At 57.3% G+C, this 16,338-nt stretch overlaps 1 protein-coding gene across 10 annotated transcripts in view; it reads left to right on the top strand.

The window, feature by feature from the left end:
• Window positions 1-16,338, top strand: part of PACS2 (phosphofurin acidic cluster sorting protein 2) — a 55,474-nt gene that overhangs the window by 22,179 nt on the left and 16,957 nt on the right. For 6 of the 10 annotated variants that reach the window (XM_019639254.1, XM_019639256.1, XM_019639252.1 and 3 more), the window contains exons 2-8: window positions 7,354-7,441; window positions 10,115-10,204; window positions 11,209-11,334; window positions 12,076-12,238; window positions 12,770-12,843; window positions 13,160-13,240; window positions 14,363-14,422. In XM_019639254.1, the coding sequence (XP_019494799.1) occupies window positions 7,354-7,441; window positions 10,115-10,204; window positions 11,209-11,334; window positions 12,076-12,238; window positions 12,770-12,843; window positions 13,160-13,240; window positions 14,363-14,422 (682 nt within the window). The remainder of the gene's footprint in view (window positions 1-7,353; window positions 7,442-10,114; window positions 10,205-11,208; window positions 11,335-12,075; window positions 12,239-12,769; window positions 12,844-13,159; window positions 13,241-14,362; window positions 14,423-16,338) is intronic. The other 4 variants (XM_019639258.1, XM_019639253.1, XM_019639260.1 and 1 more) reach the window with 2 other exon arrangements.

Raw genomic sequence — 16,338 nt, 5'->3', positions numbered from 1 at the left:
CGGCCATGTGAAGAGGCTGTGAGAGGGCAGCCGTCCGCAAGCCGAGGCCTGGGACATCCTTACCTGGCTGGCACCGCGATCTCGGACTTCCAGCCTCGGAACTATGAGAAATGACTGACTTGTGTAAGCTGCCATCTATGGCGTTTGTTATGGTGCCTGAGGATACTGACATCATGACTTGTGGGACTCAAACGGGACAGTAGGAGTGCACGCTCACCCCACAACTTGGGAGAGCAGTGTGCAGGGCACAGACCCAGTGACCCCACTCAGCTGGGCGATGCCGGGCAGCTCCCACATGGCCCACAGCATGTTTGTACATTTGAGTTACCCGCAGTCAACCAAGGTCCGAAAATTTAAATGGACAGTTCCAGAAATAAACGATTTGTAGGTTGTAAATTGTGTGTCGTTCTGAGTAGCGCGTGATGAAATCTCAGCATCCCGCTCCGTTCTCCCGGGAAATGACTCATCCCTCTGTCCTGCATCTATCTCCACATGGTACATGCCCGGTTGTCTTGGAGCTGGCTCGGTGACCAGATCAGCTGCAGTATTGCAGGGCTTGTGTGCAAGTCACCCTGATTGTTCTTGACTATGGCCCCAAAGCGCAAGAGCAGTGATCTGGCAATTCAGACACACTGGAGACAAGTCGTGAGTGCAGCACAGTAAGATTCTGAGAGCGAGACCACATTCACATAACTTTTATTACAGTGTACTGTTACAGTTCTATTGTTGATCTCTTACTGTCCCTAATTTATAAATTAAACCTAAGTATGTATGTACAGGAAAAACATAGGCTATATATAGTTTGCTACTATCTGCGGTTTCAGGCATCCACTGGGGGTCTCGGAATGTGTCTGCCGTGGATAAAGGGTGGGGGACTGTAGTATCAGGCCCTCAGTAGGGTGCAGGAAGTGTAAACTACACTGAATAAGTATACAGCAGCCAGGGGTATGCACGTTTGCTGTGTCACCCGGCGTCCCCCGCTTTCTGAAAGAAACAAGATGTTGGTGCCAAGGGCACCTGCAGAGGCACGCGCAGGGCAGCACTAGCCATGTGATCCAAGATACAACACTGCCGTGTGTGTACATGCACACGTAGGGGAGCCATGGTGAGTGTGCAGCCCATGTTTCTGTAACAGGCAGGAAACAGAGCTGCCCGCTGGTGCTGCCTCGTGTAACTGCAGGGGTCCGTGCTCCAGGGCTGGCCAGGGCTCTGCCATCCTCAACACATGGCCTCTACCAGTGTCCGACGTGGCTGCCTAGTTCCTGCCATTGCAGCCAGATGGGAGAGAACCAGCAAGGAGCTTGCTGCCCAGGACGTGACGGATATCACCTCTGCTCAGGTCCCACCCCCGGCCTGCTCAGTGCCTAGGAACAGGACCGAGGTCTGGCTGGGAAGCCGAACGATACCCAGCTACCAGTGGAGGGCGGGAGACCAAAGTGTGGGGACAGCTGGCAGTGCCCTGGAAGGAGACCCTTCTCCAGGTGGTGGTTCCTCCGAGGGAAAGGAGGGAGGGTGGGGTGAGCGCACATGGGTGTCTGTGGTTCTGGTCATCTTATTTCTTTGAAAAGATCAGAAGTTAGTGCGGAGGACAGTTGTTAATTCTTGTTGGTGGGTATGTGGGGGTTTGTGGCATCACTCTAATTTTTCGGACCTCACACTTCTGTTTCAGAAACAAGGCAGAACCCTGTTTCTTCAGGTGAGGTATCCGAGTTGGCTCTCCCCACTCCTGCACTAAGAGGACGGAGCAGGGAGAGGCCCAGGTGTGGAGGGGTCCCCTCTGCGTGGAAGTTATCCAGGGCTTGTACTTCACACTGACAGTGTGATTAAAACGACTTGGAGCTGATGGGTCCTGGAAAAATACAATGTTCCCCTTCCTCAATTCCCCAACACTCTTCCTCTCCCCAATTCCCCAATAAAAATCTTAAAACAAACAAAAACACACACACACTCTCTCTGGCTCCCTTCCCCTTACGGCCCGTCTTTTCTGATAGCAGCAGCCTGTTTTAAGGAACAACAGCCCCTAACAGGTTCGTGACGAGTCATGATACGTGGGTTTTGAGTGGACTTGCTTGCGCTTTCCTTGAGGGCCAAGTGTAAATCTCGGCCACAGTCCAGACCTCAGGCCTTAATCTCAGAACCGTGTCAGACAGAAAACAAACACCTTCGTTCTTTTGGTGTGGGGCAGTTTCTGTATACAAATGATTCTTTTTATGCTTGTAATGTTTGCACAAATAGCATCAGCTTGACCATATCTTAGGGGGAAAAAGGGAAAATCCCAGTGACTGTGGGTGTCCACGTTCATGGAGATGTGCCTCCAAAGCGGGAGCCCGTCCCTGCAAGTGGGCCCTTCAGGGGGCCCTGCACCACTGAAAGCCAGCCTCACGGCCTCAGATCCTGTGACAAGGACATGTCGGGAGTGCCACTGTGCTCCTAGTCAGAACCATCTCCACGCTGTGGAGAGCAAACGCTAGACGGTGCACCCCCTTCCCAGTCAAACTCTAAGGGACTGAAACTTCTAGAAATAGAGGTTGAATAGCCCTCAGAAGTCAGAGACACCCCTCCCCCCCAAATGCGTGTCAGGGACACATTTGTAACTGGTTTAGTTGAAGCAGGGTGCAAATCAAGCCCATTGTTTCAACTAGCTGACATGTCCCTTTGGTCTTGTGGTTTCTTTAAAGTGTGAAAAATTGCTTTTTAAAGTTTGCCTACTGCAAAATTCAACATGGTCCAGCTGTGTGGACAGCTCTGACCCGAATCCTGTCACCCCTTCGATCAGGCTCAGAACACTGGACAGTGCCCGCCCCCACCCACCCAGGCCAGCTCCCTCGCGGCCCCATGGCCGTCCCCAACCCTGTGCGCCCACGACCACGTGAGTGCGTGAAGACCCAGGCGCCACCCCTCCGCTCCGGCTTCTCGGCCTGCCTGGTGCCTCCGGGGCTGGCGTGTGCCTTCTTGTGCGCGTTCTTGCGCGCCTACGCTTGCGCCGAGGCTGCACGCCTCTTGTCGCCCGGCAGCGCTGCTGTGGGTGGACGGGTCTAAGGGGACTTGCAGTAAAGTCCCGGTTTCTGCGGTCGTGGACAGCTGCTGTGACACGACGCGTTCCCTGGGGGAGGTCCGCGCAGGGGCGGCACCCAGCGAGCCTGTGTCTGAGCCCGGGTCCCATCGGCGGGCACAGCGGCCTCCCTGCGCGGTGAAGGCCGTGGCCTCAGCGTGGCTTTCCGCTGCGTTTGGCTGCTCACCAGCAGCTGCACGCCTATGTTCGTGGGCTGCTTGACTGTCCTTGTCGTGTTGGTGACGTGTCTGGCCACATCTTTTGCCCATATTTAGTTGGGTTGTTGGTTTTCACATCGTTGAGTTTGGGGAGCTCTTTATATATTTTGGATAAAGCCTTGTGTCAAACGTGATTTGCAAATATATGCTCCCTCTTATGGAAAGCGTATCTTTCCATACTTCACAGTGTTTTTCACAGAGCAAAGTTTTACATTTTGATGAAGTCAGTTTATCAAATTTCTTTTCCTATTCTGTTCATCTACGCGCCTTCCCTTTTGTTGACACCACACTGTCGTGATCACGGGGGGGTTCACAGCAAGTCTCCGTGGCGGGTAGCAACAGGTCCCAATGTACCTCGTTCTCCTGTGCCCAGTTATTTTGACTGTTCTGGTTCCTTGACCTTTCCTTATCAACTTTAAAATAAGGTAATTAAGACCTACGAAAAAGGCTTGCCGTAACCTCCATGGACTTGCCTTAAATCTGCAGGCCCGATGCGGAGGCCATGGTGTGCCCTGCGTTTGCTTAGGTCCTGGATCCCAGGCATTAGCTGTCGGGAGCTTCCAGCACGCAGACCCTGCATTTCTTTTGTTAGATTTGGGTATTTATTTTTTCTTTTGGAGCCACTGTAAATGGACATTTAAAAAAATTGACTTCCAGCGGTTCATTGCTAGTATGTACAAATACGACTGCCTCTTATGTATTGGGCTTGTCTGACATGATCTTGCTAAGCTCACAGGTTCTAGGCGCTTGTTTTCACATTTTTCTACGTTCCAGGGGATACTCTCCATGAATGCGCATGCTGTCTGCAAACATGGAGAGCTCTGCTCTTTCCAACCGTCGCCTCTATTTCCTTTTCTTGCCTTATTGCACTGGGCAGGCCACAGCGCCACGCAGGGGCAGTGGTGAGAGGGCATGGCTTTGCCTGTCCCCAGCCGTACAGGCCAGTTGTCCTTCCCTGGCTTCCAGCTCAGTGTCAGCTGGGGGCCTTTGGACGTGCTCTTTGTCAGGTTGAGGACGTTCCCATACATTCCTAATTCACCGAGACTTCTTAATCTCGAATGGATATTGAATTTTGTCAGAAGTTTTTCTAGATCAGTTGAGGAGATTTCATGGTTTTCCTTCGTTGGCCTGTTGTGGTGACTGCTTTTTAAGTGTCGAACCAGCCTTGCACTCCTGGAGAAGCCTCACTGCTCGTGCTGTGGTACGCATCATTCCTTTTACATGTGGCTGCATTCAGTTTGGTCAAAGATTTTAAAGTCTATGTTCATTAAGGGATCCTGGTCTGCATTTTTTTATTTTTGTATGTTTTTTTCTGGTGTTGCTGTCAGAGGAATTGCCAACCTCATAAAAGACTTGAAGTATTCCTTTCTCTTTTGTTTTCTGGAAAATCTTATATAGAATTGGTATTACATCGTCTTTTAGTGTCTGATTAAACTTGCCTGGAGTTTTCTCCTTCAGAAGGCTTTTAACTGTTAATTCAAGTTCTCTAACGCATTCGGCTGTTCAGACAGTCTGCTTGTCCCGGTGAGTCCGGGTGGCTTGTTGCCTGTAGTCCAGGTCCCCAGATCGACGTGCTCCCTGCCCACTCGCTGAGTGAGCTCTGTGCTGATAGCTCTTCTCTTCCTGATGCCGGTCATTTTTTCTTCGCTCCCTGATTTTCTTTGTCTGGCTAGAGGTTTTACCATGTTGTGGATCTTCCCAAAGAACCAGCTGTTGGTTTGGTTTCCTCTGTTGTTTCTCAGACTTCACTTTGGGTTTAATGTGCTCTCCTTTTCCGCGTGTCATGTGGGGTGTCCTTGACACCTTCCTTCTTTTCCAGTGTGAGCTTTTGGCGCTGTGGGGCCTTCTGTCAGCGCTTAGCGGCATGATGTGTCTTTCTGCTTTCTTTCCACTTGAAGTATTCCGGATTTCCGTTGACACCTCCTCTGGCCGGTAGGCCGTTTAGGGGTATGCTGTTTAGTTTCCCAGGTAGTTGGTGTCCCCAGCTGCCTTTCTAGCATTGAGTTCTAGTTAACACCATTTTGGTTAGAGAAGACACTTTATGTGATTTCAGTTCTTTAAACTCATTCGCATTGTTTTATAGCCCAGGCCACGGCCCATCCTGGTGAACCTTAACTCCTTTATCTGTCTCCACTGTCTTTTTTCTTGGCAGTTTGTTGGAGCCTGTGGAATAGGAGCAGCCCCGGTGGGCGGGGGGGCCGGGCTGGGAGCTGGGAGGGGAACCCTGCCACGCAAGGTGCCGCTCCCCACGCTCCCATGGCACTGCAACCTGGAGCTGTCCCTGCCATCAAATCAGGACGTCACAGCCTGGGGAAGGTCTGGCTCCTGGCTCCTTTGGGCTCAATGGCGTGCAGATGGCGTTGGGTTTCAATTTAGAAAGGTGACTGAGTGTCCATGCAGAGAGGTCAATGCTATTGAGAGAAAAGTTTAATGTCACTCACAATGCCCTGGGAACAAGAGGCATGCCATGCTACACCGGGCTGGGGAAGCGCCAGGACCGGGCAGGAGGCAGGAAGAGTGAGGCAGAGGCCCAGGCCAGAGTTTTTATGGGGGTTTCCGTGGAAAGGCTGGCATGGCAGCGTAAACAGCTTAGGACCGGTGGCCTCTTGGGCACAAGGGCTGTCCCTAGTTGTCTGCTGCCTGTTCTGGTGTTTAGGGTAGGGGGATAGTGACTTGGTGCTGAGGACTGGATTAGGAAGTGGTTCAGGTATAGGCTGTGGGTCCAGGGAAGATGAGCAGCTTGGGCCATGGAACAGCGGTGGGTCTCAGGTGGGTCTTGGCTCCATGCCCAGGACAGCGGGGCGGAGAGGTCTCGGCTCTGTGGCTGGACAGCGGCGGGTCTCGGCTCCGTACATGGACTGTGGCGGGTCTCGGCTTCGTGCCTGGACAGTGGCGGGTCTCGGCTCCGTGCATGATTCACAGGTGCTCAGATGCTCCCATAACTTTCCAAGGCCATGCGGTTGATTACGCCCAGGCCCTGTTCCCAGACCAGAGCCCGCCTGCCTCACGCGTGGCTCCCTACTGCCTGGATGTAGACATGTGCGGGGCCTTCCTTCTGGTCCACCGTGTCCTCACGCCCCATTCACAGGCACAGAGACAGCAGAGCATAGTGTCACTTTTATGCCAGTAGATGGCTGTGCCGTGTGGCCTGGCTGTGTCTGGCATCTGTCCTGATGCTTGGGGTTCAGATGCATACTTTGGGGACCTAGCACCAACTCAGCTGGGCATGGAAAGTCTGGATTTCCTGAACAGGACGCCAGCACAGACGCTGGGACTTGGTCTCGACTCTTGAACCTGTGCTGGTGGACAGTGATGTTTTGGATGGTTGTGCAGTCACCCTTGTGCAGCTGTGTCGCTGTCCTGCGAACAGGCCGGCTGACACCTGACGGAAGTGAGCCAGGCCCCTGAGAGTGCATGACCTTGGCCGCGGATGCGGGTCCTCTGTCCTGGCGCCTCACTAGGGCTGTGCCGGGGACCCAGTGTGTGCTGCTGCCCCCAGGAAGACCACTGGCTCAGGGCGGCATGTGTCCACATGGGCTGCAGGAGGAAGGTTCAGGCCTTGTGGACGCGGTGCAGGTGTGTCCCCCACACATCGCCACGAGTTTGTGTGGCTCAGAACAGAGAGTGGAGGTGTAAGGTCAAGGAATGCTCCCTGGCCGGAGGGGAGGGTGGGTGAGTCTGGAGGGTGGGGAGGCTGGTGCTCTCACAGCAGGGGGCGCTGGCACCCTAGCCCGTGGGGGCATCACTGGTCGGCCAGTCCTTCTCCTGCCTGCCTGCCTTTTCCCACGAGAGGGAATCCCGCCCTCTAGGACCATCTGGAGAGGGGCGCCTGGCTGACAGCCTCGGGATGCTGAGGGCTACCCAACATGCAGGGACCATGAGGGTGGCTCCCAGCCTGCCTGGGCCTGGGCAAGGGCTCCTGGGAGATGAGATGGCCAGTCTAGAGGGTTGACCGTGGTGCTGGAGGCTGGGGGCTGAGGGCACGTGGTCCAGTGTGGCCCAGCTGTAGCCAGGGCCTTCCTGGGGCCCGAGGAGGCATAGGAAGGTGCAGTCACTGCTGAACCGAGTCTGTGCCCTTTGCAGGTTGTGCAGCCTGACCTTGAAGAAGCTGGTGGTCTTCAAGGAGCTGGAGAAAGAACCCATCTCCGTAGTGATTGCTGTGAAGATGCAGGTGAGGGTCTCCGTCTGCCACTGTCCTGGGGCCTTGCAGGACGCCCGTGCTGCCTGGAGACGAAAGAGCACAACCACACCAACAGCCAGACCCTTATCTGTGCAGGTGGCTGGGGGCTGAGTGTGTCCAGGGAGGAGGAGGGCCTTTGCTGGGGCAATTGGCTTGGAAGATGGTTCTGATGCTTTGGCAGGGTTGGAAGCCCCCTGGGCGCAGTCCTATCCCCTGTGAGGCAGGCAGCCAGCCCAGCGTTACAGAAGGTGGAGGAAGCGAGTGTGCTGAGCTCACCTGCAGATGGGCCTTCCTAGAGCAGAAGTGTGGACCCTCCCTGTGCCCCACACCTGCGCCCTGCAAATGCGCCTGTCACCCTCCAGCCCTGATCCAGGGCCTCCCCTGCCGGTGCCGTAATGCTCCCCCGGCCTCACAGGCTCCTCTGTCGGGTTTGAACAGGCCACTGTTTCAGGAGGGCCAGGCCCTCAGCACTGCCTTTGCCCAGGCAGCCAAGGAGGCGGGGGCCCTGTCGGCCGTATGGGTTGCCTTGGCCTTTTCAGGGACTCGTGAGTTCCAGGTCCACTGCCCTGGGTGGGAGGTGGCTCTCAGCCCCGGCTGCCCAGACAGTGCACCCTGTGACCCTTTGCATCCGTCCCCCTGCAGATGTGGGGCTGTGAAGGGTCCGTCTTTCCCCACAGTCCACCAGCACCGGCCCACAGCCTTCTCCAAGTGTGGGAATGCCCTTGGTGTGGCCCTCGCAGCTGACCCACAGTAGGTACTGGTGCCTGTCCTCGGAGGACACCCAGGCCCAGGATGCTGGGGCCCGTGTCTGTGGCCCTACGTGGGTGCTCGGGACTGGCCCGTGGGTCACTAGGGCTTCCTGGCCAGACCTGCAGGAGCTGCTCAAGGACCTGGGTCCATGGAGCCTGGCTCGCCTCTGAACTGAAAGCTCGGATCTGAGCGCGAGGAGGAAGGGGCCGGTCCTGTTTTGCAGGCAGTTGCCGCCACCCAGAAACGTTACTTTTAAATAAAGTTCTGAAGAAATGCTTTCCTCGCTGGAGATGCTGTTGTGAGTCCTCAGCATCCCAGCAGGCCGTGCAGAGCTGCGTGCTAGGCCACAGGAAGCTGCCCGCAACTGGACTCGGGGCCTGACCCCCTTCCCCCAGATGCCCATTTTCCAGACCCCACATGACGAAGACTAAGCCTCCAGGGTCAGGGTCCCAGGCCTCCCCGGCTCACCTCCGAGGGCCCCCACTGACTGGCTGCTCGCCCCCCCGCCGCGACGCTCGGCTCTGCCGGCTTCTCCTTGGCCATCCTCCTCTGTCGGGGTCACCTGCTGTCTGCCTGCTCTGTGCCTGCCTCCGAAGGGCTGGGCCATGCCAGCCACCCCACCGTGCACCTCCGCCTGTCCTTGGCCTGCTCCTGTCCTCTCAGCCCTCACCCAGGCTGAGGCCCTTACGTCTGAACTCCCAGAGGAGGCAGTCGCGCTGGCCTTTCTCACTGAGCCGAGCCTGCACTGTGCTGGGTGCCGCCTGGCCTGGGCGTGGCCGGTCAGTTCCGGTCCTCTGAGAAGCAGACACTAAGGAGGGTCAGATGGCCTAGAAATTTGGGGGAAACAGCTGTGAGGGACAAAGAGGAAAGGGCTGGGGCGTGGGGAAAAAGTGGGGGTGGTGGGGAGGCAGGAGGCTGGCAGGCAGGCCCACCTCACACCCCTGCCGCTCCGTCGCTCCGTGGTGGGAGGCGTGTAGCCGGGGCACTGAGGCCTCGGCAGGATGCCATGTGGTCCAGAGGGCAGCAGCCAGCCGCCTCAGCCGGGCTCCGGCAGCAGCGTGTCCCAGCATAGTCTAGTCACACGGCCACACGGGCCAGCCTTACACCTGTGTCCTGGGCCCTCACCCATTTCTCTGAACCCTCATTTTGGCCTCAGGCCTCAGGGGTCACCCCCTCTCCCCAGCCCGCCCTGCCTCGGCCCCCCACTCCCTGCTGCTGTCCCATCTCTGAAGGTGGCTCCTCATGGTGCTGCAGGCGGGGCTGCGGTCTGTTCCCCCCGCTTCCTGCACTAGCCTGAGGTCTCCATGTTGGGACAGCTGTTTGTAAAGCAGGGCTGTGACGGGCACCTTTAACCCGTGCAAATGTATTTCGGTGTCAGGGTGGCGGTTGGGACCCGTGTGCTTTGTACACGTGACTCGCACCCAACTCATCACAACCTCTCCCTGCCAGCCAGCAGGCTCGTTGGCACGCAGCACATTTGTTCCCACGCGTCCGAGGGTTTCTCGGGCCTGTTTGTAGGCCCACTGGTCCCCCTATCCTGCGACACTGCCGCCATGTTTTGATTGGTGACTCTTGTAGGGCGGGCACCCCCATCGTCCTGCATTTTCAGAGCTGCCTGGCATCTCACACACTGCTCTTCCCCGGTGTTGCTGTCAGCCTACACCCACGGCTGTGTTTCTTAGTGGCTGCAATAAGTTTGTAGTGACTGTTCTCAGCCATCTCAGTCCTTAGGCAGATTCCTCGAGGAGGACTCCGTGGCCAAAGGGCGTGGACATCTTTCAAGCTCTTGATAATAAGTCTCTTGAGCTGCCCTCGGGTGTCCCCGCCTTCTCATCCTGAGAGTTTGAATAGAACTGAGGTGACATCTAGCTGGGCTCACGCTTGAATGACACGCTTGCTGTCTTACTCTCCCAGGGCTCCAAACGCATCCTGCGGTCCCATGAGATCGTGCTGCCCCCCAGTGGACAAGTGGAGACCGACCTGGCCCTGACCTTCTCCCTGCAGGTGGGCCTTCGTCAGTGTCACCAGCCCCGCGGTTTACTCTGAAACGTTAGAAAGTGCGCTTGGCTTTCTAACAGGTGGCGTTTTTGCATCCCAGTCGCTTGATAAAGAGAGGGTAGTGAGGCTGGAAACGGCAGTTACAGAGCTTCGGTCTTTTCATGTTGGGCCGAGATGGGGACAGGATGTGGAGACTCAGTGTAGACCGGGACACCCCCCCCAGAATGAAGTAGACAACATCCCCTGGACTCTGTCCAGGGCTCAGATCAGCCCCAAACTGACCCAGAGGACAGCTCGTCTGGCCTTTGTTTCTGTTTTTGTGGTCATTTTAAGATTGGTGTTATTGAGACTCAGAGGACATGCTTTCTCCTTGCCTAACACGTGCTTTAAACGTTCGAACTGCAGTGTCCATTTCAAACCCACAGACCCCCTCTTCCTTCTTGTAAGTGGGTAAGATGGACTGTGGTCCAGTGTATCCAGGAGAGCCCTGCCAGCTCCCACCTCCCCCTTTCCCCCCACTCCCCTGCTACCTGGCTGTGCCGAGGGGGGGCGGTGCATGGGGGGGCACCCTGACCCCAGCTCTGATGCCCACCGCAGCACATCTGGGGTTTGTGTGGATTTTTTCTTTTTGGGGGGGTCAGGTTTATTGGAGTATAATTTACAAAACGTACAATTCATTCTTTTTCAATATATCGTTCCGTGAGTGTTAAGAAACGTGCACATGTGTGTACCAACCATCACAGTCGAGGTGTAGGACCGTCCCATTGCCCCAACTCCAAAATTGGTTTTCACTTGTGAACTTTGAGGAGAACCTGTGAACACCTGCTTCATACACACAGCTCTGCCGCCCTCCAGGCCCCTGACACACCCACACGGGCATCCCGGCCAGCCCCAGGGGGCACAGCCACCTGATGCCCTTGGCACACCGCTTTCAGTGTTGACTGGGCTGCTGAGCCAGTGAGGGTCCTGTGGGCGGGCCTGTGTGACGGCGCCCCCCCCCCCCCCCGCAGTACCCTCACTTCCTGAAGAGAGACGGCAACAGGCTGCAGGTCATGCTGCAGCGGAGGAAGCGGTACAAGAACCGGACCATCCTGGGCTACAAGACGCTGGCGGCGGGTGCCATCAACATGGCCGAGGTGAGGGAGCCTGACACGACCTCCTTCAGCTGGGCTCTGACGGGATGGCTGCCCTTCAGCTGAGGGTAGCTTTGGGCCTGGAGTGATTGTGACCTGTCCAGCAGGACAGGGCTTGCAGATGGCACCAGGGACGCCCGGGGAAGGTGATGCACGTGCTAGGGTGGGCGAGGGGTGACGTGAAGTTGAAGTCCCCTGGTGAGAAAACGGAAAGTATGTCAGAACAAAGCCAACCCCCACCACCTGTCCTGGAGGACCCGGCGGCTCTCACAGGGCTTTGGAAGCAGCAGGCCGGGCCCTGGGGGGCGGCGGGGGGGCAGCAAGAGCCCTGTGTGTCCCTTGTGCTTCGGGGCCTTCACAGTCGTGGGGCTGTGTTCAGGGCGTCAGGGACGCAGAGTTGTGTGGGTGCCCACCTGGTGTGGGGCAGGGCAGGGCCACAGGCAGGTGGCTGGTCTCCATGGTCCTCACAGACATGCAGCCGTGTCCCGTGGGCTGGGCGGTCATATCTGGGAGCTGCTGTTTCCACACAGCTCACTGCTGCTGAGGTCCCAAGGCAGGCAGGCTCCAGACTCTCCTCTCTGAGAGCCTCTAGTCCCTGGAGCTGAGCCTGGCGCTGACCCCCAGCCTGGCCCAGCGTTCTCCCCCTGTCCTCTCACCCCCTGGCTCTGTGTCCATCTCCTGCCTGTGGCAGGCCCCACCCGCATGCCCTGTCGTGGTCCATTCTGGAACGTGCCCTGCCCTCAGGTGATGCAGCGTCCCCCTGATGGTGGCCAGGTGCTGAGCCTCTGCAGCAGCGTCAAGGACGCCTCTGCCAAGGTGGCCGAGATCTGCATCTTCTCCCTGTCCAGCCAGCCCATCGACCATGAGGACAGCGCCATGCAGGCCGGCTCCAAGGCCAAGTCCACGGGTGAGTGCAGCTGCAGGCAGTGCCCACTCCCCTGCCCCTGTGCCACCTGGCCACCTTCCGGTGGGTTGGAGACATCGGAGGTGGTGGTGGTGTGGGGTTCGGGTTTGCCCTGGTGGCCCTGGCCTCACAGCAGAGTTCCTCATGCTGTTGTGGGGACCTGGCTATGGGGGCACCCTCGGCGGCCACAGTAAATGGGGGTTGTGGGATCGATCGCAGTGCCTCCCGAGTCTGGGCACACGTCCTAGCATGGGCTGTCACCACCATCACAGTTGGGGTTACTGTCCTCTGTGAGGTGAGGGGGGACAGGCAGGCGGCCGAGTCACACGTGAGAGCCAGGCTGCAGTGCGTGCTGTGCTGGGCAGAAAGGTTTGTGGGGGCCACCATGGGGGTGCGGTGGTGCACAAGGTGGTGCAGAGTGTGGCCCCCGCCCCCCTGCTGCCTGCTCCCTGTGCATCTGGGCCGTTCTTTGGTTGCGGCCTTGTTGCCAGGACACCGGTGGGAATCTCAAGGTGCTGTGTGCTCACCCCGCAGATAACTATTCTGAGGAGGAGTACGAGAGCTTGTCCTCTGAGCAGGAGGCCAGCGACGATGCGGCACAAGGGCAGGTAGCCTGGGCCGCGCGTGCCGGGACCCCAGAGCCACCCGGCTCCGTCAAGATCCCCAGCGGCTGGGCCCAAGACCCTCCAGAACCGTCACGGGGGTGGGGAGCTAGGAGCCCAGCCCCCGCTTCCTGTCCCGGGGCTCAGAGTGTGTGGGCAGCTGCGCAGAGCCAGCTGGGATGCGCCTCCCTCGGACAGCCCTCGGGCACCGGGCCTCCTGTGCGAGCCGCCTGGGGAGGCCGCCATCCATGCGGAGGGGGGCCCCCGGCGGCAGGCGCCTGTGGGTGGGGTCCCTGGCCTCAGGCGCCGTGTTTGTCGGCAGGACCTGGACGAGGATGACTTTGATGTGGGGAAGCCCAAGAAGCAGCGGAGATTGATAGTAAGAACGACGTCCATGACCAGGGTCGGTGGAAACTGGTTTTACTAACACTAGGGCAGCGCGGGGCGGGGCGGGGCCAGGCCGGGTGGGGGGCGGGGCCAGGCCGGTGGGCTGCGGTGGACACATGCTGTTGGCCTGTCCTGAGGTGCTGTCTCATCCTCTGGAGACCCCACTCGATGGCCTGGGAGTGGGGACTGCGAGGCACTCAGCCATTGTAGTGAGAGCTCCCCTGACAGATGCGAGCCAGGCGTGGCATCCCCATGCAGACCCCAGCTGCTGCCTCAGGCCTGTGGGCAAGCTGGGGTGGCTGCCTTCCTGCCCAGGTCGCCCCATGAGCATAGCTGGGGGCTTTCCTGTCCCCACTTGTGCCCAGAGGTGCCCTGTGTGAGGCCAGTCCCGTTTGTGTTCAGTATCCAGGCCCCCTTGCCAGGGCTGGCGGGTTTCTCCTCCAGGAGGAGAGCCCCAGACAGGCCTCAGCCAGCTCAGCCGGGCTCCCGCTGGGCGCCGGCGCTCCTGGGACAGCTCACAGCTGCTCCCCATGAGGCCATAGCAGTGGGTGGCCAGGACCACCCTGGTGCTGACACCCCGGGCACAAGCCCCGCCCCAGCCCCAGCGCTTCTGCCGGGTGGTGCAGCAGCCGCCGTGGCGGTGGCTGTTGGAGCCTCAGCCTTGGGGCCCGAGTGTTTCGCCCCTGTAGAGAAGCCTGGGCCTGCTTTTGTAGGGTCGCCTGCCTCCCCCGACTGTGGCTGAGATGGCTGCCTGGCTCAGGCCAGGGGCTGGAGCTGACCCTGTGCGGCCCAGGGTGACACTGGGGGTAGAGGCAGCTGGAGATCTCCACTGAGTCCTGCTGGGTTGCATGTGGTGCCTCCGGGAGGGGCTGGTGGCCTGGGAAGGGCGGCAGCCTGCCCGGAGGCTTGTGGAAGAAACTTGGGAGTCAGCACAGGCTCGCTCTCTGGGTCCCTTCGCGGGTCCCCCGGTCCGTTTCTGAGTGTGACCTCAGCCGTGGTTTCGAACGCTTGTGAAAATGCTTGATGTTAAACTTCCGAGGGCGCCGTTCAGCCTGCGCCTCCCTCCTGCGGAGGACGCACTGGGCGTGTCCTGAGGGAAGGTCCCTGGCTGTGGGCTGACTGTCCTGTTGTCTTACAGCAGCAGAACTTCAAGCAGAAAGTCGTGGCGCTACTGCGCAGGTTTAAAGTGTCAGAGGAGGTGAGAGCCGCCTGTGGTCCCCGCGCACCCTTTCCCCCAGCCCGGTGTCTGCCAGGTTTCTGCTAGTCCTGGCCCCGCCCCACGCCCCGCCCCACGCCCCGTCTCTGCATCCCCGGGGCTCCGCCCACAGAGCACTTGTAGTGCCCACCCCCAGGGACACCCCAGGAGACCACCTGCTGTGTTTCTTGAATATCACCTGGATGAACACAGGGGAGAAAGGCTGCACTTCCTCTTGGGGGAGAGGGGTTAGCAGAGGTTTTTGTGTTTTTTTTTTTTAAAACCATTGAATTGTACATTTTATTTTTTTATTTATTTATTTTTTTTTTTTAAGATTTTTATTGGGGAATTGGGGGGATGGGAACAGTGCTGGGGAATTGGGGAAAGGGAACAGACAAGTTGCTGTCGTTTTGTTCTTCAATCTAGTTGTGGAGGATGTTGCTTCACTGGCCCAAGTTGGCACCATCATTGCGCTCTTCTCTGGCGAGGCAGATCAGTCGCCGGCTTCTGGACGGCCGCTCACTGCGGCTGCTGGCCGCTCACGCTGGCTGCTGGCTACACACGGTAGCCCATGGCAATCCACTGCCACAGGGACTGCAGCCCACGCCGTCGCCGGCGACTCAAGGCAGCCCAGCTCCAGGTTGAGCTGTTGTTCAGCATCTTAGCTGTAGAGGGCAGTGTCACTGGCCCTCATATGTGGGATCCGAACCGGGGCCCTCTGGCATCCCAAGCGAGTTCTTAACCATCGCGCCACTCGGCCGGCCCGTGTTTTTTTTTTAATAAATCAACTTTTTACAGCAGTTTTAGGTTCACAGTGACATCCTGTGGAAAGTGTGGACACTCTGTATGTCCCTCGCCCCCACACAGCCTCCCCACCGTTAACACACCATGTGTTTTTGACATTCATTCTTTTAGCTTTTTTCTAGTCTTCTGATTTTCTGATGAGTTTGCATAACTCTTATAACCAGAGAGAAAACACCTTGTTTTTTTTAATGTGATCCAAGGAAAATTAGTCCCCAGGTTCAGGACTCACCCAGGAGAGGTGGTGCCTCTCCTGAGGCCAAGTGTCCAAATGTGGTGACCACACATGGTCATGACAGCAGGCAGTGAGCTGAGCCCCCCGAGCCGGTGGCTGCGCGTCCATACCCACAAAGGCCGTTTTATGGGTAGGGGCAGCGGCTGTGTCAGCATAGGGCTCCCCAAACTCGTCTGCGGACTGAAGGCCATTCCCCACACCCCCCAACTGACTTTCTGCAGAAATTGACCAGCTAGCCCTAAAACTTAGACAGAGTGATAGGGACCCAGGAGAAAGACAGCAACCCAGAGGAGGAGTGCTGGCGGCCTCGTGCTTTCTAACTTCACGACTTAAGCTCCAGTCCACGGTAATTGAGACCGGCTGGTAAGTCAGTGGAGCGGAGTTAAGCGTCCAGAAATAAGTCGTGTTTAAGGGAAATTGATTTCAACAAGAATGCTAAGACTATTCCATAAGGGAAAAGACAAGTTTTTCAGCAAATAGTGATGGAACAGCTGGATAACTGCATGCAAAAGAAGGAAGTCGGCCTGTACCTCGCACCCAGCACAAAACCCAACTCAGTGGATCGAAGACCTAAATGTAAGAACCAAAACTATAAACTCTTACGAGAAAACACAGGGGTAAATCTCCATGACCATGGGTTAGGCAGTGGTTTCTTAGATGTGACACCAAAAGCACAGGCAAGCCAAGGAAAACCAGATAAGTGGGACTAATGAAACAACGGCCCACAAAATAGAACATTTTTGCAAATCATGTATCTCATAACAGACTTGCTTCCAGAATATGTAGAGAAAACGTACAACTCAAAAAGACCACCCAGTTAAAAAAATTAGCTGCCCAATGAACAATTGGGCACAGGATCAGACTAGACGTTTCCTCCAAAGAA

The sequence above is a fragment of the Hipposideros armiger genome, unplaced genomic scaffold (genome assembly GCF_001890085.2).
Source record: "Hipposideros armiger isolate ML-2016 unplaced genomic scaffold, ASM189008v1 scaffold_43, whole genome shotgun sequence".
NCBI classification, from domain to species: domain Eukaryota; kingdom Metazoa; phylum Chordata; class Mammalia; order Chiroptera; family Hipposideridae; genus Hipposideros; species Hipposideros armiger.
Note: the sequence above shows the minus strand (reverse complement) of the source record. Positions and strands in the feature narration are given on the sequence as shown.